Source organism: Cygnus atratus, chromosome 1, assembly GCF_013377495.2.
Source record: "Cygnus atratus isolate AKBS03 ecotype Queensland, Australia chromosome 1, CAtr_DNAZoo_HiC_assembly, whole genome shotgun sequence".
In the NCBI taxonomy this organism is placed as follows: Eukaryota; Metazoa; Chordata; class Aves; order Anseriformes; family Anatidae; genus Cygnus; species Cygnus atratus.
Window position 1 is genome coordinate 43,403,259 of NC_066362.1, and position 21,907 is coordinate 43,425,165.

A 21,907-nucleotide genomic window follows, 5' to 3' on the forward strand; every position below is an offset into this window, starting at 1 on the left:
AGGCTTAATGTTGTTCTACCGGGGAAAGAACTTCCTCTGCCTAAGGATTCAGGAGCTATGCTCTTCTTCCCAGAGTTGAGAGAAGAAATTAAAAAATTAATGAAGATCTTTTGGGCTCAGGCCACTGCTGAGTCATGATAAAGGCTATTTGCACGATCTATTTACAAGCTACAGCTTCAGGTTTTATAAATTTAGATCAATCTGTACTAAGATAAGAAGGACTGGTATGAACTATAGAGTACTAGAAATAAGTCACTGTGCAAGATCAAGAAGAAATTTCATTTTCATCTGAGGCAGAAATAGAAAGATAAAGGCATTCTTGTTTTGTTTTTAGTTTATTTTACACAGGCACACCCTCCTCTCACTTCTTATTCCTTCATCTTCTGAGGGCTCTAGCCCAAAAGCAGCGAAGTCTTCTTTGTTCAACAGCTTCAGAGACTCAGAATGGAAAATTCTTCTTTGGGCATTCCCCTGCAAGTTATTTGTCCAGAAAACTGAATTTGCTGGTAACTTGGTTAAAACTCCTGTTCCCCAGGAACCACCTCTGCGTATTTCTGCTGAGGAAGGGTACCATGTGGCATCACTAAAGAATCCTTATTCTCCCCAGTCACGACGTGTGACACTTCAAAGGTAGAATAGTTAAATTTAAGTATGGGAGTAAAGACAGCAGAAAAAGCTCACGGAACAGCTTCATAAACCTATGCTGGGGGTATTGGAATTATTCTAATATAATGTAAACAATCTCCTAAAATTAACATTAAAAATGTTGGTGTTCTGGAAAGCATTGGTTATGCTTTGTGTCAACCTTGAAATTTTAGCAATAAGTTTAACTTGGAGTCCTTCCTCCAGAAAACATTTAACATTTAAATTTAATAATGAATAGATGTACGGTGCCAGTACATTCAAGCTAGGATTTTCAGCATTTTAACTTCCTACTAGAAAAGAGAAAACTAGCAAAACATTTTTATCTTCCATGGACCTGAATCTAAACGATACATGAACAGATTTTAAAGTGACTAACTTCCTCTCATTACATCTACGCAACTGAAACATGCAAGCTCGTATCAGCTCCCTAATCTTGCAATTTAATTATGAGTATCTGCCAATTTAGGAACATATCATACTTTAAATTTTCCAAGCACCCTACAAGTCTGTCTTGATGCTCACAGAATGACTGTTTTTAAGTCCTGTTTTACACAGTAATTAACTGACTTGTCAAAGGCCACAGTGGGAATTTTTGACAGCATAGGCACGGGGTTTGAAAGGACCATAGCTCTCAGAACTGAACTCAAGCACATAAAGTTGCCTTCCTCCCATTTTTTAAGTTTCATATTGAACGGCAGTATCCTTTGGTGGAAGTCCCCATTTCAGAGATTCGTGCCATGTTACCCTCCTCCTTTTTCTCTCCCTTAGTAAGAAGTCTTCCCTGAAGCTGCACACTCACCTTTCAGCATCAGTAACTCTCTTAAACTTTGTGAGCTTGAGTCCTCAGTAAGCAGAAAGCAAGGAAGGTGAAGAAAGCAAGAAGAGTTGTGGTTACCAACAGCACAGTCCAAAGCACCAACAGAGCTGTATTTTGCCACGAGATAAGCCAGGAGAACAAGACAAATACACACCTGAGTTATACCTACTTAAGTGCAAATCAGAAGAAAACATGCAAGGAGCAAGAAATGGAAAAAAAAGTCATTGGTAGATGATGACTGCAACTGTGTTTTTAATTATAACCTTTATTTTTCTCAACTAGAAGGAAAGCTTTGGACATGGACATCAGTTAATTGGTTGAGATGAGATGTACGTATTTATGCTACGACTGGTTGTGCAACTAGACCTCAGGAAGAGGTACACGCTCTACCTACCATTACTAGCTCAGGTGCTGACAAAGACCGCAGAGCTCGCTCTGGGTGTGCTTTGCTGCTTCGGTATTTGTCTCGGGTGTGGTTGCCATCGTACACTAAGTCCTGTGCTTACCCAAAGTTCAGCAAGGCTGAAGACAACTTCAGTCTATCTGCATGATCTGGTCACCACCCCAACACTGCTGGAATTTCTCAAAAGAAATGGCAGCTATTTTAGCCCTTTTAACTGAAGAAAAAGGCCTGCTTTAGGTTATTCTGGCTGCCAAATCAGGCTTTTCCCTGTATCCACACTCACAGTAAGAGCCAAAAGCTGGTTTGGCCAACAAAAATTTGCTCGACAGAAGTGCGTGTGTGTGGAGTTTGCTGGCCAGATCATCTACCTGCACCAGTTCAGGCTGCACCAGTTCAGGCAGAGAGCAGTAGTGCTGGTGGAAGGGAAGGCTGCAGGGAAAAGAATGGCTCCTAACAAGTGTAGCATGGGCCAGGCTTAAGTTACCACTGTACTTCGTCTTCACAGCTGCTCCAGTGAGGCATCTGAAGGGCATTATCAAGGATGCCCTTCTCTCTTTTGTACCTCTAAAAGCCAGGCAGCCTTGACCTGTTGCTATATTCCCACCATCCCGCTACCCCCATTTTTACTCCTTTATCTTATTCCCCACCCCACACTCATCTTTCACTAACTTACTGCACTGTGGCACAAAGCATCGAGGACTGCTGCTGCAGTAAACGTAGGAATTGCATCAAGATTAAGCAAGGGATTTTGAAAAAGTTTTTAGTTGTAGTCATAGCCCAGGCATTGCCATCTCCAAACCTGTAGGAGGAGAAGCCAGCATGACTGAGAGCACAATTTGGAACTTCAAGAGGCTTTCTGACGAGGAGGATTGTTTGAAAAGCTCCCTAGCTGAGGACAAACCCACAGCCAGTCGTCGTATCTCAGGTCCCTGCTGCACTGTTTGGGCAATCTGCCCCTCTTCCTGCTCCTGTCTCGGCTCAGCACTGCAGCGGGAACAAGCTGTTGAGGGGAACCAGCATCACAACTCACATCCCCCATATTCCCCAAGCAACTTTGAGCCCCTAGCTCCAGCTACATGCCTTCTCACCATGGCTCAATCCACTTGTGCTCAACCATAGCCTTAGCAATACAAGACTGCTGTTAAATGCTAATTGCTTACTAATGAAAACTAATCATCATGCAATTAAACTTTAATCACTAAGCAGCTGGCTGAGATCCAATCCATAACAATGAAGGTTCATTAATAACTTTTTCAGAGTGCTCTATCCATGAAGACTACCCTGTACTTCGCATCCTGTACTTCACAGAGTCCATGCATGTGTAGGAAATTCTGATGGAAAAATATTTCTATTACTAAAAAAAAACACAACACCAAAATAAAGCACCCAGATCACAGTTTAAGAAGAGCATAGTTTAAGTGAAAAGTATGGTTTTAAGATGCAGGGAACCCTGACTCCATTCCTGGCTTCCTCATTAATAACCCCAGGCAAGATCTGCGGTACAGACAAAAGCTCTTCTGATTCTTGTCTCTTCAGAGTATTTGTTCTTCAAGGCAAAAATGCCTTCTGAGTTTTAATTTTGCTACAGTTTCCACAATTATTACATGAATCCTCATCATAGTTCAGTTTTGCTTTTACTCCTCTTTCTACATTAAGGGAAATTAATCTCACCTCTTTCAGAAAACAATTCTCTAATTAAATACTGGTATTAAAAATAATGGGAAGAGATGAAAATTATTCTTTACAAAGATAAAAGTTTTAAAATTGCTCTCCGTATTATATTTTTTAAAAATCTCACACCTCTTTCCAAAAGTTTCTCAGTTTTGACCTAGACCCTCACCATCCCAGTCCAGCTACAGCACGAAGCACCATGGTTCTGTAGCCAGCTTTTTAAGAATTTGGGTTGCTTTGTAGTGTTTGAAGAACTTTCTTTTATTCTGAATAGGAAAACATTTGTATAGTTGAAGCATTGTTTTTTGCTTACTCAGAGATCAGAGAACTCACGATAACATTTTTAAAGTAAAATTGAGAGTCTAAAATGTTTTATTTAAATATATGATTACAAAAGATAGAATGTATTTCTAATAACCCGTACAATATTTTATAATGGAAACGCATGAATTTTTACCTTCAAAATTATCTTTTTAATCTCTTCGGTCAGTTTGATTAAAAAGAAATATATTTCCTTCCAAGATCAGGAAAAATATTTTGAGAAATCTTCATTTTTGCCTAGCTATGATTAGATATAGGCTACTAGAAAAATGGAGGTGTAGAACAGAATAAGCTTCTGAAGTTCTTGCATGTCCTTCAACACCTATATCTTTGTAGCATTCTTTTAATGATGGTAAGGGGATACAGCTCAAGAGACTACCATCTGGAATCGTTCAAGTTAAAAAAAAAAAGTTAGTTCATTAAGTTAAAACAAAAACACTAACAGCACAACAACACTCCTCCCCAATTTTTGGAAATCTTGCAACCTTTTTGCCAGCACAGCTTAAAAAGATTCAGGCCAAAAAGATGCGTAAATGGGTTGTATTCACTCATTATTGAGAATTTAACAAGAGTTTGGCAACTTAAGTCAGACAAAAGGGATTGTGTGAGCCAGGCAAAAAGCTCTGAAGCTTTGTTTAGAAATCTTCTGCACAGAGAAGGCCCATACACATTTGGAAGAGCTTCTTAGGAGTTAAAGTTACTTAAATATATTTTTAGGTGAAAATTGTACATAGAGTTCAAGGATCCCTGATGCTTTATAGAAAGGCCACAACTGTGGAATAAGCAAGCTGCATTTTACATACAAAAGTTTCCAGTGCTCCTGGCTACAGCTAATGTAAGCAGTTAAACATCCCATTCTTTCCCAGTGCTCTATTGTTAGTAAATCTCTTCCCTGCTTTCCTCACTCCACGTGCTAGACAAACAGTGGAATATAAAAGCACGTGTCAGCAGCCGTAATGCCCACACCTCAGGATAGACTAATGGCAAAGGAGGCAGCTGAACACACGCAGAAATGACTTCCCTGTACTTACCCTTTATCTCCTCTGCCCCCACACAAAAGGCTGATAGAGGAGAAGTCTTTCCTCTCCTCCTAATGTCATCTTTACATGAGACCTCGAGCAAAACATGCTTCCTGCCACCTACAAGCCATGGTCACCAATACGCTGCATCAATTTTACTCAATTTCTACTCGTGATAAAGCCAAGGAAAGCAAGCTTTATCTCCCCAGCATAATTAATGGCTTTCAATCACTTGAGACATTGAAATATATGCATTAGAAACGTAAACGTAGATTCTGTCTGCTCACCTCCTTGGCAGCTGAGGATTGTGATACCAATACACGGAGCTGCTGTGAGCTCCGAAGCACCGTAGCACTATTCATTCACACCTCCAGGTCCCTACCAGAGGCAGGCAGCGAACTGAGATACAACAGGGGCTCCTACCAGGCTCTCTTCTCTGTGGTGGCACACACACTCACAGACCAGGAGTCACGACAGCACAGACAGTTTCAGTAGCGCAGCAGATGGCAATGCTTTTCTGAGAAAACCGAATCAGAAATGCATTATTCAGCCTGTCTTTCAGAATTTCTGCTCTACCAGAAATTTCGTGCTTCCGTATTTTTGTAGCGCTGCAGAAGAATACTAAGGACGCTGCCATTTCTTGAGGAATGAAAAGAAATGCTAGGCTAATTGTACTAAGGGCTGTCTTCAAGAAAAAAGAGCACATTTTCAGTTGATCCAACTGGGTGTTCAGACACTGTCCATCAAAGAAAACCAAGAACTTGATCACTCCAAGGGTAATTGTGGAAGGTGCCTCGAGATTCTGTGGCACTCCTCACTTGTGGGGTTAAAGCACACTAAAAGCTGTTGACAGAGAGATAGGCAACGTTCTCAGTCCACCCCTTTTTCAACCACTGCTAACAGGTAGCTTTTAAATTTGTTACTGGTTTCCCTTTTTTCACAGCAGAAAATTAACAAGCTCCAGTGTCACTTCTTCCTCCTCTGGAAATTTCTCCTTAATATTACAAGTCTGGGTATAAGAAACACAGATTTTCCTTCCTGTATTTGTCAGGCACGTGGCAGACTGAAGCAGCAGATTATTATTTCAGCTGAACCCTGACCCGATGCCAAACTTCACTTGATAGGCTTTTGGCAAGGAAAAATTAAGAAAAAAACACGTCAGGTGCTGCACATTTTTCTTCTGTAAAAAGAAGGATAATGAATAAGAGGTCAACATTCATCTCCCAACACTCAGTAGCACTGTGGGAGTATAACACTTCTTAGTAGTGGTACCAGTTTTACGTTATGGCTAAACGGAGATCTCATGGTTACAGCCACCAGGGAAAAGGCCCTCACCAGTCAGGGACAGCAAACGTGGTCCAGAGAGTAAGCGGATGGAGATGGCTGACCTGGCAGGACAGACAGGGGTGTGGGATCGGTCTTCTGATCGATTAGCTAGCTAAAACATAAAAATAAAAGCAATAAAAAACAAAAACCACCACTGGGTAAACGTGCGATTGGTAGATAGCACAAGGGCAATGGCGGGAGGGAGCAGCTTTCAAAGAGGATGAAGCAGGATCACCCCTCTTGGCAGCAGCTCTCCTCTAGCCTGCCTTGGGGATAGCAGAGCACACCTGCGCCCAGTGAGACGTTCAAAATAAAACTGGCACCTTCAGACTCTTGGCACTACACCACGTAGGTTTCTGGGACTAGGAACTGGTTTGCTTTGTTTTGCCAGCAGTAGCTCACCTTCCGCAGTTTTCTCGGTTCATACGTGTTCCCTAGCTTAGGCATCTGATTACCAAGCAGTTAGGAACCTTTTAAAAGCAATTACTTATAGCACGTAGGAGCATTTTGGTCAGGTTTTGGTTTCCCAAATCTGGGAATATAAATAGCTTAATACCCAGTGATCCCTCTAGGGACCTTTCTTTACCCGACTTACAACTAGGGTCCCGAAAGGCAGAGGTAAAGATGAGAAAATGGTTCTATGAAAGCAACAGAGTAAACTAAGTTATTATACGTAGGCAATCCTTATTCCTTTATGGCACAGATTTCCACAGACAGATGCTCTGGGAGATCAGCTAGCACGAGTTTGAAGTGATCAAGAACAACTTTCTGTGTAAAACCAGATGCTGTTCTCTGGGAAATCTGGAAAGCCTATACAAACCTATCTCCAGCCCCACAGACTAACAAAGGCACACTGAACATGAGCCAGAAGGTTCAAGGACTTCCTTCTACGTATGAGGATTAAAAGATTCCTCAAGCTGGGAATGAAGCAGAGATTGACAAGAAAAGCATTAGATTCTTTAGACTTTTTAATACAGGGATAAACAAGTTTTCCTTTCAGAGCACTGGTGGCAGAACCAAGAGCTAGATTTACATTCATCAAGGTCAATTCAGACAGTGATGGCAGAGGGGGAACACCTAGAACCAACACCTGTGCTAGGTCAGAGCCTTCGCCTTAAGAAAAAAAAGGGGTTTTATAAAAAAGAATCCAAGCCACAGCATACCACCTCCTGGTGAACAGCCTTTTAGAAAGCAACGGTAAAACTCACTCTCTCCTTGGGCTCTGCAACTGAACGTGTAACCCAAAGAACCTTCTTAGAGTTATTTTTCTCTTTACCTACAGCTTCTTAAATTTAATGCTGAGAACAGAAACCATCAATTCTTATGAACAGTAAATCTGCTGAGGACTACAAAGTGGCTTGGTAATTTTGCCAGTTTCAAAGGTAACCAAAATTTCATCTTGCAACAGTTTCTCACGAGTAGGAAAACAAAGAGATGATGATCAAGGCAAGAAACTGTTCTTTACTGTCCTTCAATTTATCTATAGTAAAGGGCACGCCACTGTTAGATTTCTGTATTTATACGTGCAAAGAGATGGCTTGACATGACTGTAAGAATAGACACCCCCAAAAAAATCCACATAGGAAGAATATGGATATCCTGTATCTTATCAGATAGGGCCAGGAATCCTTAAATATTCTCAAATCTTGTGCAGGAATAGCAGCCATAAGGTTCCCTATACCATAAGGCAAAGATCTCACCCCAATTCTCTAATTAATGATCAATTTTACCTGGTCCAAACCATGGTGCCTGACCACCTCCAACACCTGAAAGCAGGCATTCTCTAGGCAACACGTCCCTCCAGCACTAGGGAGGTGGCAGTTTCTCTACTCCAGATTTCATTAGCCTTGGAACCCAGAATGTCTAATAGCAAGAAGGGCAAGAAGGCCAGCGAGCACCTCACCGCGGTCCGATGACCAGCATGATGAGAGAAACACAGACTGCTCGGCAGGTAGGTCCCATCTGCTGGGGTATCCAATTTCTAACTCAAAATAAGAAGGCTTAAGGCATTCTGCATCTAAATCAGCCCTGTTTATCCAACCAGCTCTTCATGTTCTCAGAAACGAGAAGCCCTCTGGGGCAAATGAAGTGCCTTCTCTGGGCTTCAATAAAGGTTCTGCTGCTTTGAAATCCAGCTGGATTAGAAGATAATGCATTCACATCATTTTCAGTCCAGGGTAAAATAAGCCTTTAAGGAAAGCTCAAAGCTCAAGAAAGTCACTGCAGTTTGACAAAACTTTTTTTTTTTTGAAAGAAAATACTTTCTCATCTCAATTTCTCCTGCAGTATTTGGTACAACTAGAACCTTGAGCAACCACACGTACATTTTAAGCCTTCAACGAGATCAACATTGGCAGCCATACGGCACAGACATTTACTTGTATAAGGAGCAGAAAGTTTAACATAGCAAGAGAAACACTTCAGATTCTTTGCTGATTCTTCAAAGCAAGGAAGGATAGGAGGCATTTCAAAAAAAATAATCTATAATAAGGTTCCATGTAAGAGCGGGGAAAAGAAAACAACACAGGTGAGTTGGTGTGAGAAGAAACACTGGGTGGGTTACTTAGACCACCACCATGGTTTATGGCATGAGACCAGCAGTTTACGTTTCTTATTTCTACAGTAGGATGCTGCACAAGGAACAGCAAGAGAGACAGATCGCTAAAGAAAATATTTCAGCTCATCTAATGGTACGGATGCAGTTTAAATTTAGTATGCATTCACCCTTTGTAGCTACTCCAAACAGTTTACATGAATTTGGAACTACGGCAGTATTTTATTTGCACAGAACGCATTACATATATGAACTGTTCACTTCCAAGGTCACGATCCCTTCATGTGCCGTAAACTAATGTCTTCCCTTTCCCTAGACCAAATCTAAGACCTAGATTACCAAATGCTCATGCACACATTTATCTCCTCTCTCCTGCCAGCAAGCAGCTGTGTGGTTTGCACGTCTGCTTTTCCAGGACACTCTAGCACTGCTGAACTGCATGTCAGCTGAAAGAAAGAGAAAATGCACTTACAAAGCAAGGAGGAAGTATAGAAAGAACACACGCAACAAGCATGGGAAATCAGCTGTCGGAGCCAGAAGGCTGTCCTCAGGCAGCAGGGCAAAAGAGAGTCTAGTTCAACGCAGCCTTTCCACTGCCCGAGGACGGCCTGTGGCAGGCACACCTCTTGATACCCCGACTGCCAGCTCTGTGCTGCGCGTAACCCTCTCCTCAATCAGGAGGGGAGGGCACGCAGCTCCCAGGGAAGAACACAGCACTATTTGCTACAGTAGAATAAAAAGGTTAAGAAAAAAGAGATGCTGCTAGGAAGGGAAAAAAAATAAGCACCCTATTCCATTATTTGTGACAGAGGTGAAGGAAAAGACCGATTACTTTTACCAACATAATGAAGAGCCCAGCATTCAGCTAGGACATCTGTTACCGTGTTTGTGTAAGACACAGCATAACAAGACGTGCACACAAATGGTCCCTGTCTAAAAGTTCACAGCCCCAGACAGAACAGGGGTAAGCACTAACAGGATATGTACTGCATCTCGTACACAAAGAGAAGGCAGTATTTCTTACAGCTTTACATGGAAAGAATTAGAAAAAAATAAAATCAAATGAGAATATTCTTGTTGCTCAGATTCAAAGTCAGAACAAGATGGCAGAGGATGGATTAAGGATGATGTAGATTAAAAGACACATTTGAAGTGAGAGTACGAGACCTCACCATGAATTCGAGTTTTTAAGCTTGTGATAGAAAAGCACGGATCTGGAGCAAAAAGAAGGCTCTACAAGCCTAGAATAAAGCAAGCAGGCTACCAAAAGTTACCCAAAGACTTGGCAATCCAGGATAAGGGTGAGGAAAGCGCAAGCAGGACCTCTCAGCAAGCCACACAAAAAGCAGGGAGTAATGAACAACAGCCTCTGCAAAACCAGTGGAGAGAAAAGAGGTAATCAAAAGAGGACACGGCCAGGAAACGAGGTGGAACAACGCTTCAAGAGCGGCACAGCTGATAGTGACAAATGTAGCTGACAGAGGAAGGAAAATGAAGAACTGGATCTGAACTTTAGCTAGGAAGAGATCACAGTAAACACTGATTACAATTGTAGTAAAGCACAATTGAAGCCACGGTGGAGGACAAGAGCACCAGACAATGCTCTCAAAGAATTCTGAGATGAAAAAAAAGGAAAGGAAATGAAGAGGTAGTTGCAAAGGCAAGAGAGGCCACAGGCATTCTGTACACCTCTTTTAAAAATGTGAAACACTTGTGTCTACAGGTTACTACGAGTGAAAAAATGCTGAGAGTTGAGTGAGTGATTAAAGGAAAAAGGCAGAGAGAAAGGACAGCAGGTTCAAGAGAGATAAGGGGATATTGCTGTACGGTGCCATAAGGGCAGATGAAAGGGTTAAGAAGAGAAGCAAGAAATTCGATTTGTGACAAGGAGATGATCATAACTGTTGGAAGAAAGTGATAAAGAGTAGGCCAAAGTGTATTCAGCCAGAAAAAGAAAGTCGCCAAGATCCCATACAGAGAAAGAACTAGGTGCGAAACAGAACAGGAGAGAACCATGTAACAATGTTGTGGATAATGGGCTACTATTTGACAAGTTTGATTAGAGCCCATTGACACAGGCCTGATATTCTGATGGGCAAACACCTTTTGCAGGTACAGAACACAAGGAGGATTACTGAAGGACAACTCGAGTGGTTCAAGAATTGTGGAGAAGGCATTTGCTATTGGAAAGACAATCATAAATCATAAACACACCCTGGGAACAGGAAAAAGGGAAAAAAAGAGGCTGGCGAGATCCAAACTGAAAGTACTGGTGAACTACAAGACACATGAAAGCCTCGTCATGCCGTAAGTAAAATCCAACTGACAGTGGAGAACCTGAAAGAAACCTTGCAATTATCAGAGATGAGAAACTCAGCACACAGACACTACTTGGTGAAAACCAAATGAAATTAACTGACTTTGTTTAATGAGAAGCTAGAAACAAGAATGCAGGCCAAATCAAGTTAGGGCAAAGAAGCATGTAATTACTGTCAGAGAACAGTGAGTGAAAATGCAGAACAAGCTGGGAATCAAAGTTGTAGAGGAAAGCTCATGGGGAGGAAATGAGCTGCATATAACAATGCAGAGAGAAAAGAAAATAAAAACTGGATCCTAGCGCTGCTCAGAAAGAGGAGAATCTGAAGGTAACAGGAAAAGTAATCTCACATCTCTTCCATGATCTGGCCCAGGACAGAAAGCATAATGCAAAAGGTAGCGATAAAGGGTTGTAGCATGCTGATAATGGCACGGAAAGCCAAATAGCTGTGGTTTTAAAGTGTCAGCTTCTGTCTCAGATAATCAATAATGATTGTCTCCATCCACAACCACGGGATGGTGAATAAGGCTCTCCCTTTGTCCCTGCTCGATTTTACATCTCTCCTCTCTCGTTGTGTACTCGCACTTGGGAGAAAGTCCCTTATCAATCAGTATGACATCTGGGGTAACTGACATGGAACTCATCAACAGTCAAACCACCCACGTTGCACTCAGTTTACAGACCTCTACGCCTTTCCACTTTATCGACCTTATTTTGCAGGGACTGTGAGTTCTCCTGAAGTTGTATAATACGTGTTACAGTCAGAATAATTTAGGTTGGAAGGGACCTCTGTAGATGTCTGGTCTAAACCCCTGCTCAAAGCAAAGCCATCTTTGAAGCTGGATCCAACTTCAGAGGTACAGTGGGTTGCTTAGGGCCTTGTCCAGTCCAATTTGTACATCTCCAAGAACAGATACTCCACAACTTCTGTCAGTCCCCCTCCCCTATGCCAATGTTGAACCACCCTCACTGATTTCTTTTGCCCATTATTGAATTAGAATCTCATCTGCTGCAACTTGTGTCCTCTGCCACTTGTCTTTTCACTGTACAACTCCAAGACCAGCCCTGGTGAGTATTAATATCTAACAGGACACAATAAAGAAAGTGATCACTGTAGTCATGAGAAAGCTTTTGGACATCCAGAACTTCTAGTAGGTAATATGCATGCAGCTTTTTGATGCCTGAAAAATCCATCTGATCCGGACAGGCAGTGCTAGAGATTTGCTTACAGGTGAAAGATGATAATTAAAAACATGAGAGAAGAACAAGGAAAAAACAGTATTTCAAATGGTATATTTATTGCAAACAAACAAAAAGGGCATAGTAAGTTTTGGTACTCACCATCTCTCTTGCAATCTCCACAGCTTCCTGCAGCCCATAGAGCCTGCCACAGACCAGGTAGATCCCATTGGCCCAGAGAATACAACCCTCATGGACCCAAAATTCATTGCTGTCAAGAGGTAGTTCAGGAATTTGTAACTCCAGCTCAGTGCCACCTTCTGAAGTGGGCATAGAGGGTTTTGAGTCCAAAGGAGTCTTTTCACCACCACTGCCACCCTCAGTGGTTGCTTTTTTACAAGAAGCTCCCCTTGAAAGTGACCGAGAGGCTCCGCTACAGTCCTCAGAGCGGTGCCGCCTCTTAAAGCGGGGATGAGCAGCTAGGCTTCTTTGTTCCTTCTGTTGTTGCTGTTCCTCCTCCTCTTCCGTATCTGTCTTGGAACCATTAGAAGCACTTTTGTGCCGTACCTTGACCTTGCTCTGCATTTCCGTGGCCCTCTTTGGAGGCGGGTTCTTGGGCAAGGTGGCTGCGTAATCCTGGGGGTAGAAAGGACCAAAGAGGTCACCCATGTTACGATAGCTGGCCCATTTGCCACACAGGCAGCAAACCAGATGCCCCAAGACAGAAGACTCTGTTACTACAGGGCCCTGCAGCATGAAAGTTGAGGTGGGCAGCACTTTGCTCTCCACATTGCTGGGAGGGGGTGTCGAAGACCTCTGTCCTTTCCGGCCTCTCACCAATTTGTTCTGCTCCTCTTCCTCCGCGTTAATGATTGTGCACACAGCGCCTAATTCACACTTGTTCACCACGTGGATGTAAGGGAAAAAGGACTTATTCTTGGAGTCAGTTTTATCTACAGACTGGGTAGCGTATTTAAGCTTGATCTCTGGTTCTTGAGGCTCCACGATCGGAGCAGCCCGCCTAGGCTTCCGCTTCCGCGGCTGTGCTGCAGGTTTTCGCCTCTCCCTCCGCTGCCTCTTCGGCTTTGGCTCGCCACCACCTACCCCTTCTGCAGACTGCGGAGGTACAGGTGGGGGCGGCGGGGGTGGGGGCAGTTGTTGCTGCTGTTGCTGCTGCTGTTGTTGCTGCTGCTGCTGCTTCTTCTGCTTGTTCACGCTCCCAATCGGCCTCCCCTTTTTCTTTCCAGAGGGAAAATATCCCTTTGGGGGAAAACCATCTGGCTTGGGCGAAATGTTCGTCACATCTCCGTCTTTTTCCTCAGCCTTTGGGTTTGGTTCAGAAGTAAACACACCGGAAGGGGAAATTGTTTTTGAGTCTGGAAAGGCCAGAGCTCCAGCTCCGCTTACAGAGCCATCGGACCTTCCCTGACCGCCTGACTTCTGAGAAGGTGGCGCTGCCGCGCCGGATCCTGCTCCTTCTTTACTAACACTGGCAGTTTCGGGGGTCTCTTTCTTGGTTTTATCGTCCTCGTTGCTCTGCCACTCTTCTGAGGACCGTGGGAGAGTTATTTCGCTAGCTGTATCCTGGCTCGCTGACCCCACTTGATCTGAAAGCATCTCTCCTTTTCTCTTCTCAGCCTCTGGCCCGTGTCCAGCCACGCTTCCTCCTTCAGGCCCGCTCTTAAGGGACAGGATGTCATCAAGGGTGACGGTATCTGCACCGCTTTCAGCACTGTTGGTGGAAACGCTTCTCCTAATATTGGGAGATGTGATTTTTTGAACGATAGCTTCCAGTTTTAATCCTCGCCCCTTTCTTGGGGGCAATATTTTGGTCTTAGCCGGGCTTGTGAGGGAAACAGCAGGGCAATTCCTGCTATCAGGACTTGGCAGGTCCTTGAAGGAATCTCCCTTTCCAACTGGCTTGCCAACATCTTGGCTTTGAGATGAATGGGCATAGGAATTGTAGGTTTTATCAGCTCCCTCTTTTGCTGAAGTCATCATTCGCCCTCTATCTTCACTGCCACTGTTCTTCATATCCTGTGGCTGTCTTTTGGTAGGGATAGGCGAGATGAAAGAACGGACTCTCCTCCTCATAATTAAGGGATTTTGAGGAGACTGGTCTTCCTGGCCAGGGAGCCTGAGCATGGCATTACTAGGCTTGGGCAAATCTGAAGATTCCTCTCGTCTATGCCCATCGCTGTCTTGAGGGCAAAACCTTTTTTGGTTGGCTGCTCCTAGAGGCCCGCTGCTTTTGGCAGGAGAAGTTTGCCGAGAGAGGTCCCAACCAGACTCGTGTTGCTGCAACTTCTGGTTACCGTGCTTCAGGTCGGCGCACTTGCTCTGAGTACTGTCGCTCCCCATAACGCAGCGCCCGGGCTCCTGGCTTCCAGTATCGTGATAAGAGCTGCCTTGAAGGTACATCATTCCATCCTTGTCATTTTTCAAGGGACTCCTTACTCTGTCCAGAAACTGCTGTTGTCTTGGGCTCTTCCTTGCTCCTTCCTGTCTGTGCTGAGCTGCAGCAATCACACCCTGAGCAGCGCTGCTTGCCCAATCTTTGTATTCTTCTTGCTGTTGCTGGTATATCTGTCTCTTGTAATGATACTGGGAATTTAAACTCTGGTTCGGGTCACCGAAAGCGTGAGGCCTGGCATTTGCGTGATATGCTGCAGCCAAAGACGAGCCTTCTGAATTCTGAGGGTAAGCAGAATGCAAGGAACCCCTGTTAACTCTTTCAGATAGTGTCATGTGGGGGTTCATGTGGTGCAGATCTGCTCCCGGGCCCCTGCTTCTGCCTGGTGACATTTTCAGCTTATCAGCAAGATCGTGATATTGAGAAGGTGATTTCCCCCTGCTGCTTCCAGTCCTGCCAGGTGCTCGTCTCATCTGCGTCGACCTGCTCTCCTGCTGAGGAATGTAGTCTGAAGCAGAATCGGAGACCGCAGCTCCAGGGCTAGCATTGCCTCGGAAAGATTCGTGCTTGATGCCAGCAGGATGACAATGGTCTCCTGTCTTTTTATTATTAAGACTAGCTGAGCTCTTTGACTGTTCAAAATCTTCTTCTTTTATTTGCCCACTGTGAGCTTTCATTTTTGTTTCCATGGATACTATGCCACCAGGGAGTATTACCGACTGGCTTAAGCCAGGGGCAAGACGTTCGCTCCTTCCACTTCTGGCCTCAGGACCCATGTGCCCCATGGGGTGAGGACCGGGATCTCTGACAAGCTGCCTTAATGGAGATATGTCACAGATCACTGATCTCCTCTCCGAGAGCGCTCCCGCTTCATGGGCAGAAGACTGAGACTCCACCTCAAACTTTCTAGCAAGAGGGTAATCAGCTAGATTTATTTGTTTCAGGTCAGGAGCTGCGCTGCTAGACTTCCTATCCCAGGGACCCCAGTGAGGGCCTTCCAGGAGAGACCCCATGCTTTTATTTAAGAGGCCTCTATTGGTCAATTCATTGGTTTGACTAATTAAGATGTTGGGCCTCATGGCTCCCTCCAAACTCCCGGCCATCCCAGAATGTTCTTGTGCATTCCTAGAATACCTCCTGTCTGGATGATGGTGGTAACCCTGTAAGACCTCCTGTAGGAGGCTGGGAAACTTCTCATTCCGGCCTTTGCGCTCACTGTGCCCGGGAAAATCCCCTTTTTCTTGGCCAGGATACTGCGGAAAGCCGCCGATATTTCTCTGTATACCTGCCGCTATGTTATCCTTGTAACTGTATCTTAAACTGCCAGGAGATTTGGAAGGTTCTGTTCTCGCAGGAAAGTTTGACCCAACAACCGCGTGGCCAGGCTGGCTGTTCCCCTCTCCATTGTGGTTAGTGTTATCTCCACTTTTGCTCCCTTTGCTTCCTCCTTGAGCTTCTGGCTGTGGCCCTGCGTGCCCAGATTCTTTTGTACCACCACTAGCACTAGCTGGAGCCTGCGGGGCTGTAGAAGCATCATCTTGTGCAGGTTTCTCTTGTCCACCTGACTTTTCTACTCTTCCTGTCATGGCTTCCCGGGAGACAATCACTCCAACTGCCTTTTCGTTCACTTTTGGGGCATTTTCCACTGCCACTACAGCTTCCTTCCCATCAGGGGAGGCCACATCCTCCCTAGCTGCAGGGCTGGTGCTGAGTTTTGATGGCTCGTTCTGAGAGCCTTGTGCTGGTGAGGAGTTGGATCTCTCCAAGTTACCCCCTTTGTAGGTGGTGTCTGAGCTCGTGCTCTGCCCACTCAGCTGTCTCACCCTTTCCCCGTGGTCCTCGGAACTACTGGAACAGCCCCCATCAAGGGACTCTGCCAGGGGAGACTTGAGCTGCTCCTCTGCCTGGGAGGAGCCTTCTGAGTTTGTGCAGCTATCGGCCTTCTTTGAAGAGGATGACCTTTTGGAACTTTTTTTCTGAGGTGCCAAGGCATCCGAAAGCAACATGTGCTGGACTGTGTTGGGCAGGTTGGCCACTTGAGAGCTTAGAGCACTCAGGCTACTCAGCCCGGGATCTGTGAGCCTTTTCTCCTGCAGTCCTTCCAGCCCAAACCCCTTGAATCCCCCTGCGTGAGCATTGGGACTCGGCATCATAGATGGTGTAGGACTAAGCTGAGGCATCATCTGCAGGATTCGGTTTCTAGAACCCATGGACATGTTGCCTTGCCCGCACTGGAGATTTTCTCCACCCGGCATGAGGGGAGAAGGGGTGGAGCTGCAGCTTGGGGACTGAACCACAGATGCAGCAGGAGATGGGTTAGAGATCGGACTGAAGTTCTGGTGGAACTGCATCGGTGACCTTACAGGAACTTCGGTTTGGCTGTACTGTCCCACTTGACTTTGAAGAGAGAGCTTGGAGGCAGCGTTTGAATACTGCATTACGTGCTGAGGCGGGTGCTGTTGCTGCTGCCCCTGCTGCCCGCTTTGGGGCAGCTTAGACTGCTCAAAGCCTTTCATCGGTTGAGTCTGAAAGCTGTAGTTTGACTGGGTCCCGTACGCCTGTGCATTGGAACCCACGGCATGGCCTTCGTACTGCGACCCAGAATTCACGCTGTAGCTTCCATCGTAATTCTGTCCTGACTGGCCAAAACGCTGCGGGGAGGGGAAAGAGGAGGAGGAGGACGACGAAGGCGGCTGGTAGTGTTGGCTGAACTGACCCACTCGTAACTGGTAGCCAGAAGCAGAGGAAGGCAGGGTAGACGGACGCTGCATCGGCTGCAAGTGCGAGGTGCTAGAAGCAGACTGGCTGGAAGCCTGGGGCAAGGGCTGATGAGACTGATAGATCTGCTGTCTCAGCTGCTGCACCTGCTGCTGCTGACTAGAAGCCTGCTGCTGATACTGGGCACTCCCCGGAGAGAAAGGACCGGTATAGTCCTGCTGATAGTGGGATACGCCCCCGAGGGTTGAATGCTGTGTTTGGAACTGGCCCACGTGTCCCTCGCTCCCATACTGACTCCCAAAGCTACTCCCTTGAGGGGGCCCATAGCTCTGCACTGGTCCAGAAGGCCTGCGCTGAGGTGGCTGCTGCCCTCCTGACGCCACTGGATCTTTGTTGGCAGCCATGTAGTAAAACTCTCCTGCTTCTTTTCTGAAACCTTGGTAGCTCTGATGGCCAGAGCTCTCACCAGGCATTGCTGTCGAGGCTCCTGCTGCTCCACGACGTCCACTGCCGGCGCCTCCTCCAAAGCTCTGGAACATCTGGGCCTGCTGGCGGGGGCTGAACTCTTCCAGTCGGGAGGAACCGTGCACTTCCTGCGGGTAGCTCTGCTGGTTTCCGTGGTAACTACTTTGCTCCCGAAAGGACTGCATGCTGTTCAGCAGCAGAGCGACAGCTCGAAAGCCCTCCTAAAGGGGGGAGAAAAAGAAAAAAAGAAAGGTATAGCATCCACATCTCCCAGTCACGTCAACAGCGCTGCTCAGTCCCACTGTTTTATCCCCTCCGCTCGCACCTTTCAGTCATTCTAGGGAGCAAAAGTAGCAGGAGGCACTACTTCCCAAGAAAATGCAAGTTTGTAGCCTACCACCAGCTGGAGCAGGTTTTCAGCATTAGTATTTCCCTGCAGTCAGTCACTAACAGGGTCTGTTTACATGCAGAGACAAGCTTCCAGCAGTGTTTTGCTCAGCGAAGGAGAGCAGTGCTCATCCCCCAGCTATTCCCTATGACTAATGCTGGGAGTAATCAACTATTTTGCTATTATGTGGAAAGATTTAACAAGAAGAATCATGGAACAGTCTCAAACCACCCTTGAAACAATTTCCAAAGGCCTACCCTTCGCTCAAAGAGCTCGATTACACTCAAGACAGAGCTGACTAAAGCTCCAACCAAGGTATTCCAGGGAATAGGGCCTATGGGAACCTGCGGAAAAACTGGCACCAGCGTGCTCAAAGACATCGCCGCCTCCTGACTCCTCTGGTGAGGCTTTTAGGTGAAAACCAACAACGCAAGACAAGAAATATCCTCATCCTCCCCCAACACCCGCTTTGTTTTAAAAGATGGGAAGTCAGAACCAGCCCACTCTACTTGACCAAAGGTGTCTACAATTTAATCCTCAGGACTTCAGTACGATAAACACAATAAAAAACGACAAAACAAACAAATGATAAAAGCAAGTTGTTCCTGAGACCTCGCAGCTTTCCCTTCCTGAAAACAAGCTGGATAAATCCACCTGGAGAGACTACTTTCTTTAAGTAAACGCTAAGACAACGCGCACACTTTTCCAGCAGACCCAACCCTAGCTCCTCAGACGGGAAGCTTGCTAGAATACTTGCCTCCATTGTATCTTCTCATTCAGTCGTGTTTTGTGCTCGTCACTGCCAACCGAACGCACTCAGAATTAAAGCCTGGTTTTGCATTTGAAGTTTTGTTCCAGCAGAAGATCGCTAAAGAGCTCCAGGAAAACAGGCACACAAATAAGAAGATGCAGGCTGTGTGTGGCATTGTGCCCTTTTTCCATATGCCTCTCAGGATTTTACTATTAAGATGCATCTTATATGGAAGCATCTAACTCCACCGTTAGGGAGTTTCAGAAGGGCAACCTGGTTATATCTGGGTTTCTACTTATTTGGCTGTGCAGGCTATGGCACGCACAAAAACCCAAACCTCCTCAAAACATGTCTCCACAACCTCTTTCTGATAACTCAGGCATCCTTGTGTCGCAGCCTTCTTTTGGTAATGCTCTTCTGGTCATCAAGCTGCACGAACCATTTACTAGAACCAGAAGGGAACTATCAAACCGCTGATACTTCTGTTTCTGCCTGGCCCCTTCTAGGAAGTCAGCTTCAAAATATTAGAGGATAAGATTAAAACGGCAATGAAGCGTTACACTGTAAGAGAGGTCTGGTGTTCTGCTAACTTCCACTTTTTTTAAAAAAAGGATATTAAAGACTACATGCATCACATGAATAACACTTTTATAAGTGCCACAATGTGGTGATCTGTCCAGTTCGCGTTTCTTCTGGGAAAGCTCACTTTTCTGAATTATTTTATTATTTTTTTTTTTGTCAGTTTGAAGCTCCTGCCCCGAAAGCTGTGACAGCTAATACAAGCTTCTTTCTCCCCTTTTGTATAAGCAGCTCTTACGGTGAGCAATCAGACAAAATAAAAACAGGGAAGAAAACCTCTACAGAAATAGAAGGAAGTTATCAAACCGAAGGTAAGAGAACGGCTACTGCAAGTGGCAGGTGTTAGAAAGCAGCTTCCCCAGATAAGCAGTTTGGGGCTCTGCCATCAGCAACACTCCTGTAGTACGGAGATTGCACGCAGCTCCCAGCGCTCACGTGCTTTGCATCCTCTTCTCATAACAACAACATTTCCATCCTCATCACAGGCTCCCACAGAATCTCACGCTAGTTTTTAAATGTGACTTCAATAACGCTTCCTTTGCATAGCCCGAGCGAGGTCTCGGGCAGCCTCTTTTGCATTGCATCATGCAAAAGCTTTCATCTTTGATGAAATTCATTCTTCTACAATAATACTAACAAGGGCTGGGAAACCACCAACATACCAATGTTAACGGCGCTAGGAAACATTCTGAAAACTTCCTCACTATTTAGGAAGTATAATTTTAATTACATTATGGAAAGGAATCAGCACAGGATACCATACAATACCTTTAAGAACAGTGATCCAGAAATGATCAACCTGAGGCACAGATGTGTACCCTCCATAATCTCACACTACCATAGCATGTAGTATTTATTTAGTTCAGAAGATGCAAAACTCAAAACAGTGAGAATATTTATATATTTCTAATCTTGGCTTCTTACCCTGACAAATAAATAAAAATTTTTGGTCAGGTAAACTTGAATCGCTGATGCCCTAAGCAAATGCTCTGTTTTCCATTCTTCCTCAGCACAACACTTCTTTTGAATATCTCATAAGGAACTTAAGAAATACAACCAGCAGAATAGCAGCCAAAAAAAAAGGAAAAAGGCATTTCATTAATAACAGGTATAAAAAACACAGGAGGTGCTTCACTCCATTACATCATTGGTAACTTAAGACCTGTAGCACATTTCCTGTCATTAATGTACTATAAATACAGGACTATTACAATTCCTATTGTAATAATCTTTCTTAATAATAACAGCACGGCAAAGTGCTCAGATCTAAGTGCTGTCTTCTCAGCAAAACCACCAAGGATAATTCCATAGGCAAGCTCTGTTAATAAGATACATTCAGACAGATGAAGAGGCCTTCAAAGCCTACCTAGATCCACAGGAATAAAAATATATACGTTTATTAGATTAAAGTTTTGCCAGCAGCGTTAACAGAGTATTTTCAGCTGGTACATACTCCTCCACATGCAGGAACTCCAAAGAATGATGCACCAACTGCTGACTAAAGGCTACACCACAGTGGTACACGTCCGTAACTTCATCCCCAGCAGAAGAGGTGAAGTCCCACCTTCAAAAAAGCACTCCACCAACAGCCACAAATTGCACACATTTACAGCATCTACCAACACACGCAACAAAAACATCCAAAACTGCCTGCGTTTATTCGAAGGAAAGAGAAGGTTCTGGCACAGCTTTCACTACTCCAGCATCACACCTACACTCTCACTACAGGTGCGTGCAGCTTACCAACAAAGCCTCGTAATTCTCCTCCAGTATTTATAGCCTGTAGCTTTACAGCCATCTAAGCAGATCCATCCAAAAACTACAAACTACATTTACTAGGCTAAGCTGTTTCACTCTGCTCCGATGGTTGTTTCTTCCCAAATATCCCAGTAACCAAAATTTTTGTCTTCAACCTGGTAGGAACGAAGGAACCGTACTATGAGTTCTTGTGGTTGATAAAGAAATAGCCTCAGTTATGAAATCTGAGTTATGTGAACTTATTTCTAAGCACATCTGCAATGCAGATTTTGTTTCTGGTTTAATCATCTGAAACACCTTTGCAGAACAAATTTGTTAATGTGGGAGTTCCCAAAAACATGGAGCTACCGTATTCTGATCCTACCACGAGCAGCGTGACCAAGTGGCAGCCAACAGCATGCAAACATCTTTGTGATTCCTGCATGTCTGTGAGACTGCCCAGCCACTGATGATTAACAGGGTCCGTCAGTCCTCCCACACCAAGATTACCACGTGAAATGATTTTCTGCAACCTGTGCTAGGTTTTTAAAAGCCATACAGATCTTCAAATTTTTTTTGTCCCTATTACTGAAGGCTGGATAGA

General features: G+C 44.8%; 1 protein-coding gene across 1 annotated transcript in view; it reads right to left on the reverse strand.

The window, feature by feature from the left end:
* The window catches only part of TCF20 (transcription factor 20), a 120,746-nt gene that overhangs the window by 25,742 nt on the left and 73,097 nt on the right, over positions 1-21,907 (reverse strand). The window contains exon 3 of the mRNA XM_035544157.2: positions 12,415-18,069. Within this exon, the coding sequence (XP_035400050.1) occupies positions 12,415-18,033 (5,619 nt within the window). The 5' untranslated portion in view covers positions 18,034-18,069. The remainder of the gene's footprint in view (positions 1-12,414; positions 18,070-21,907) is intronic.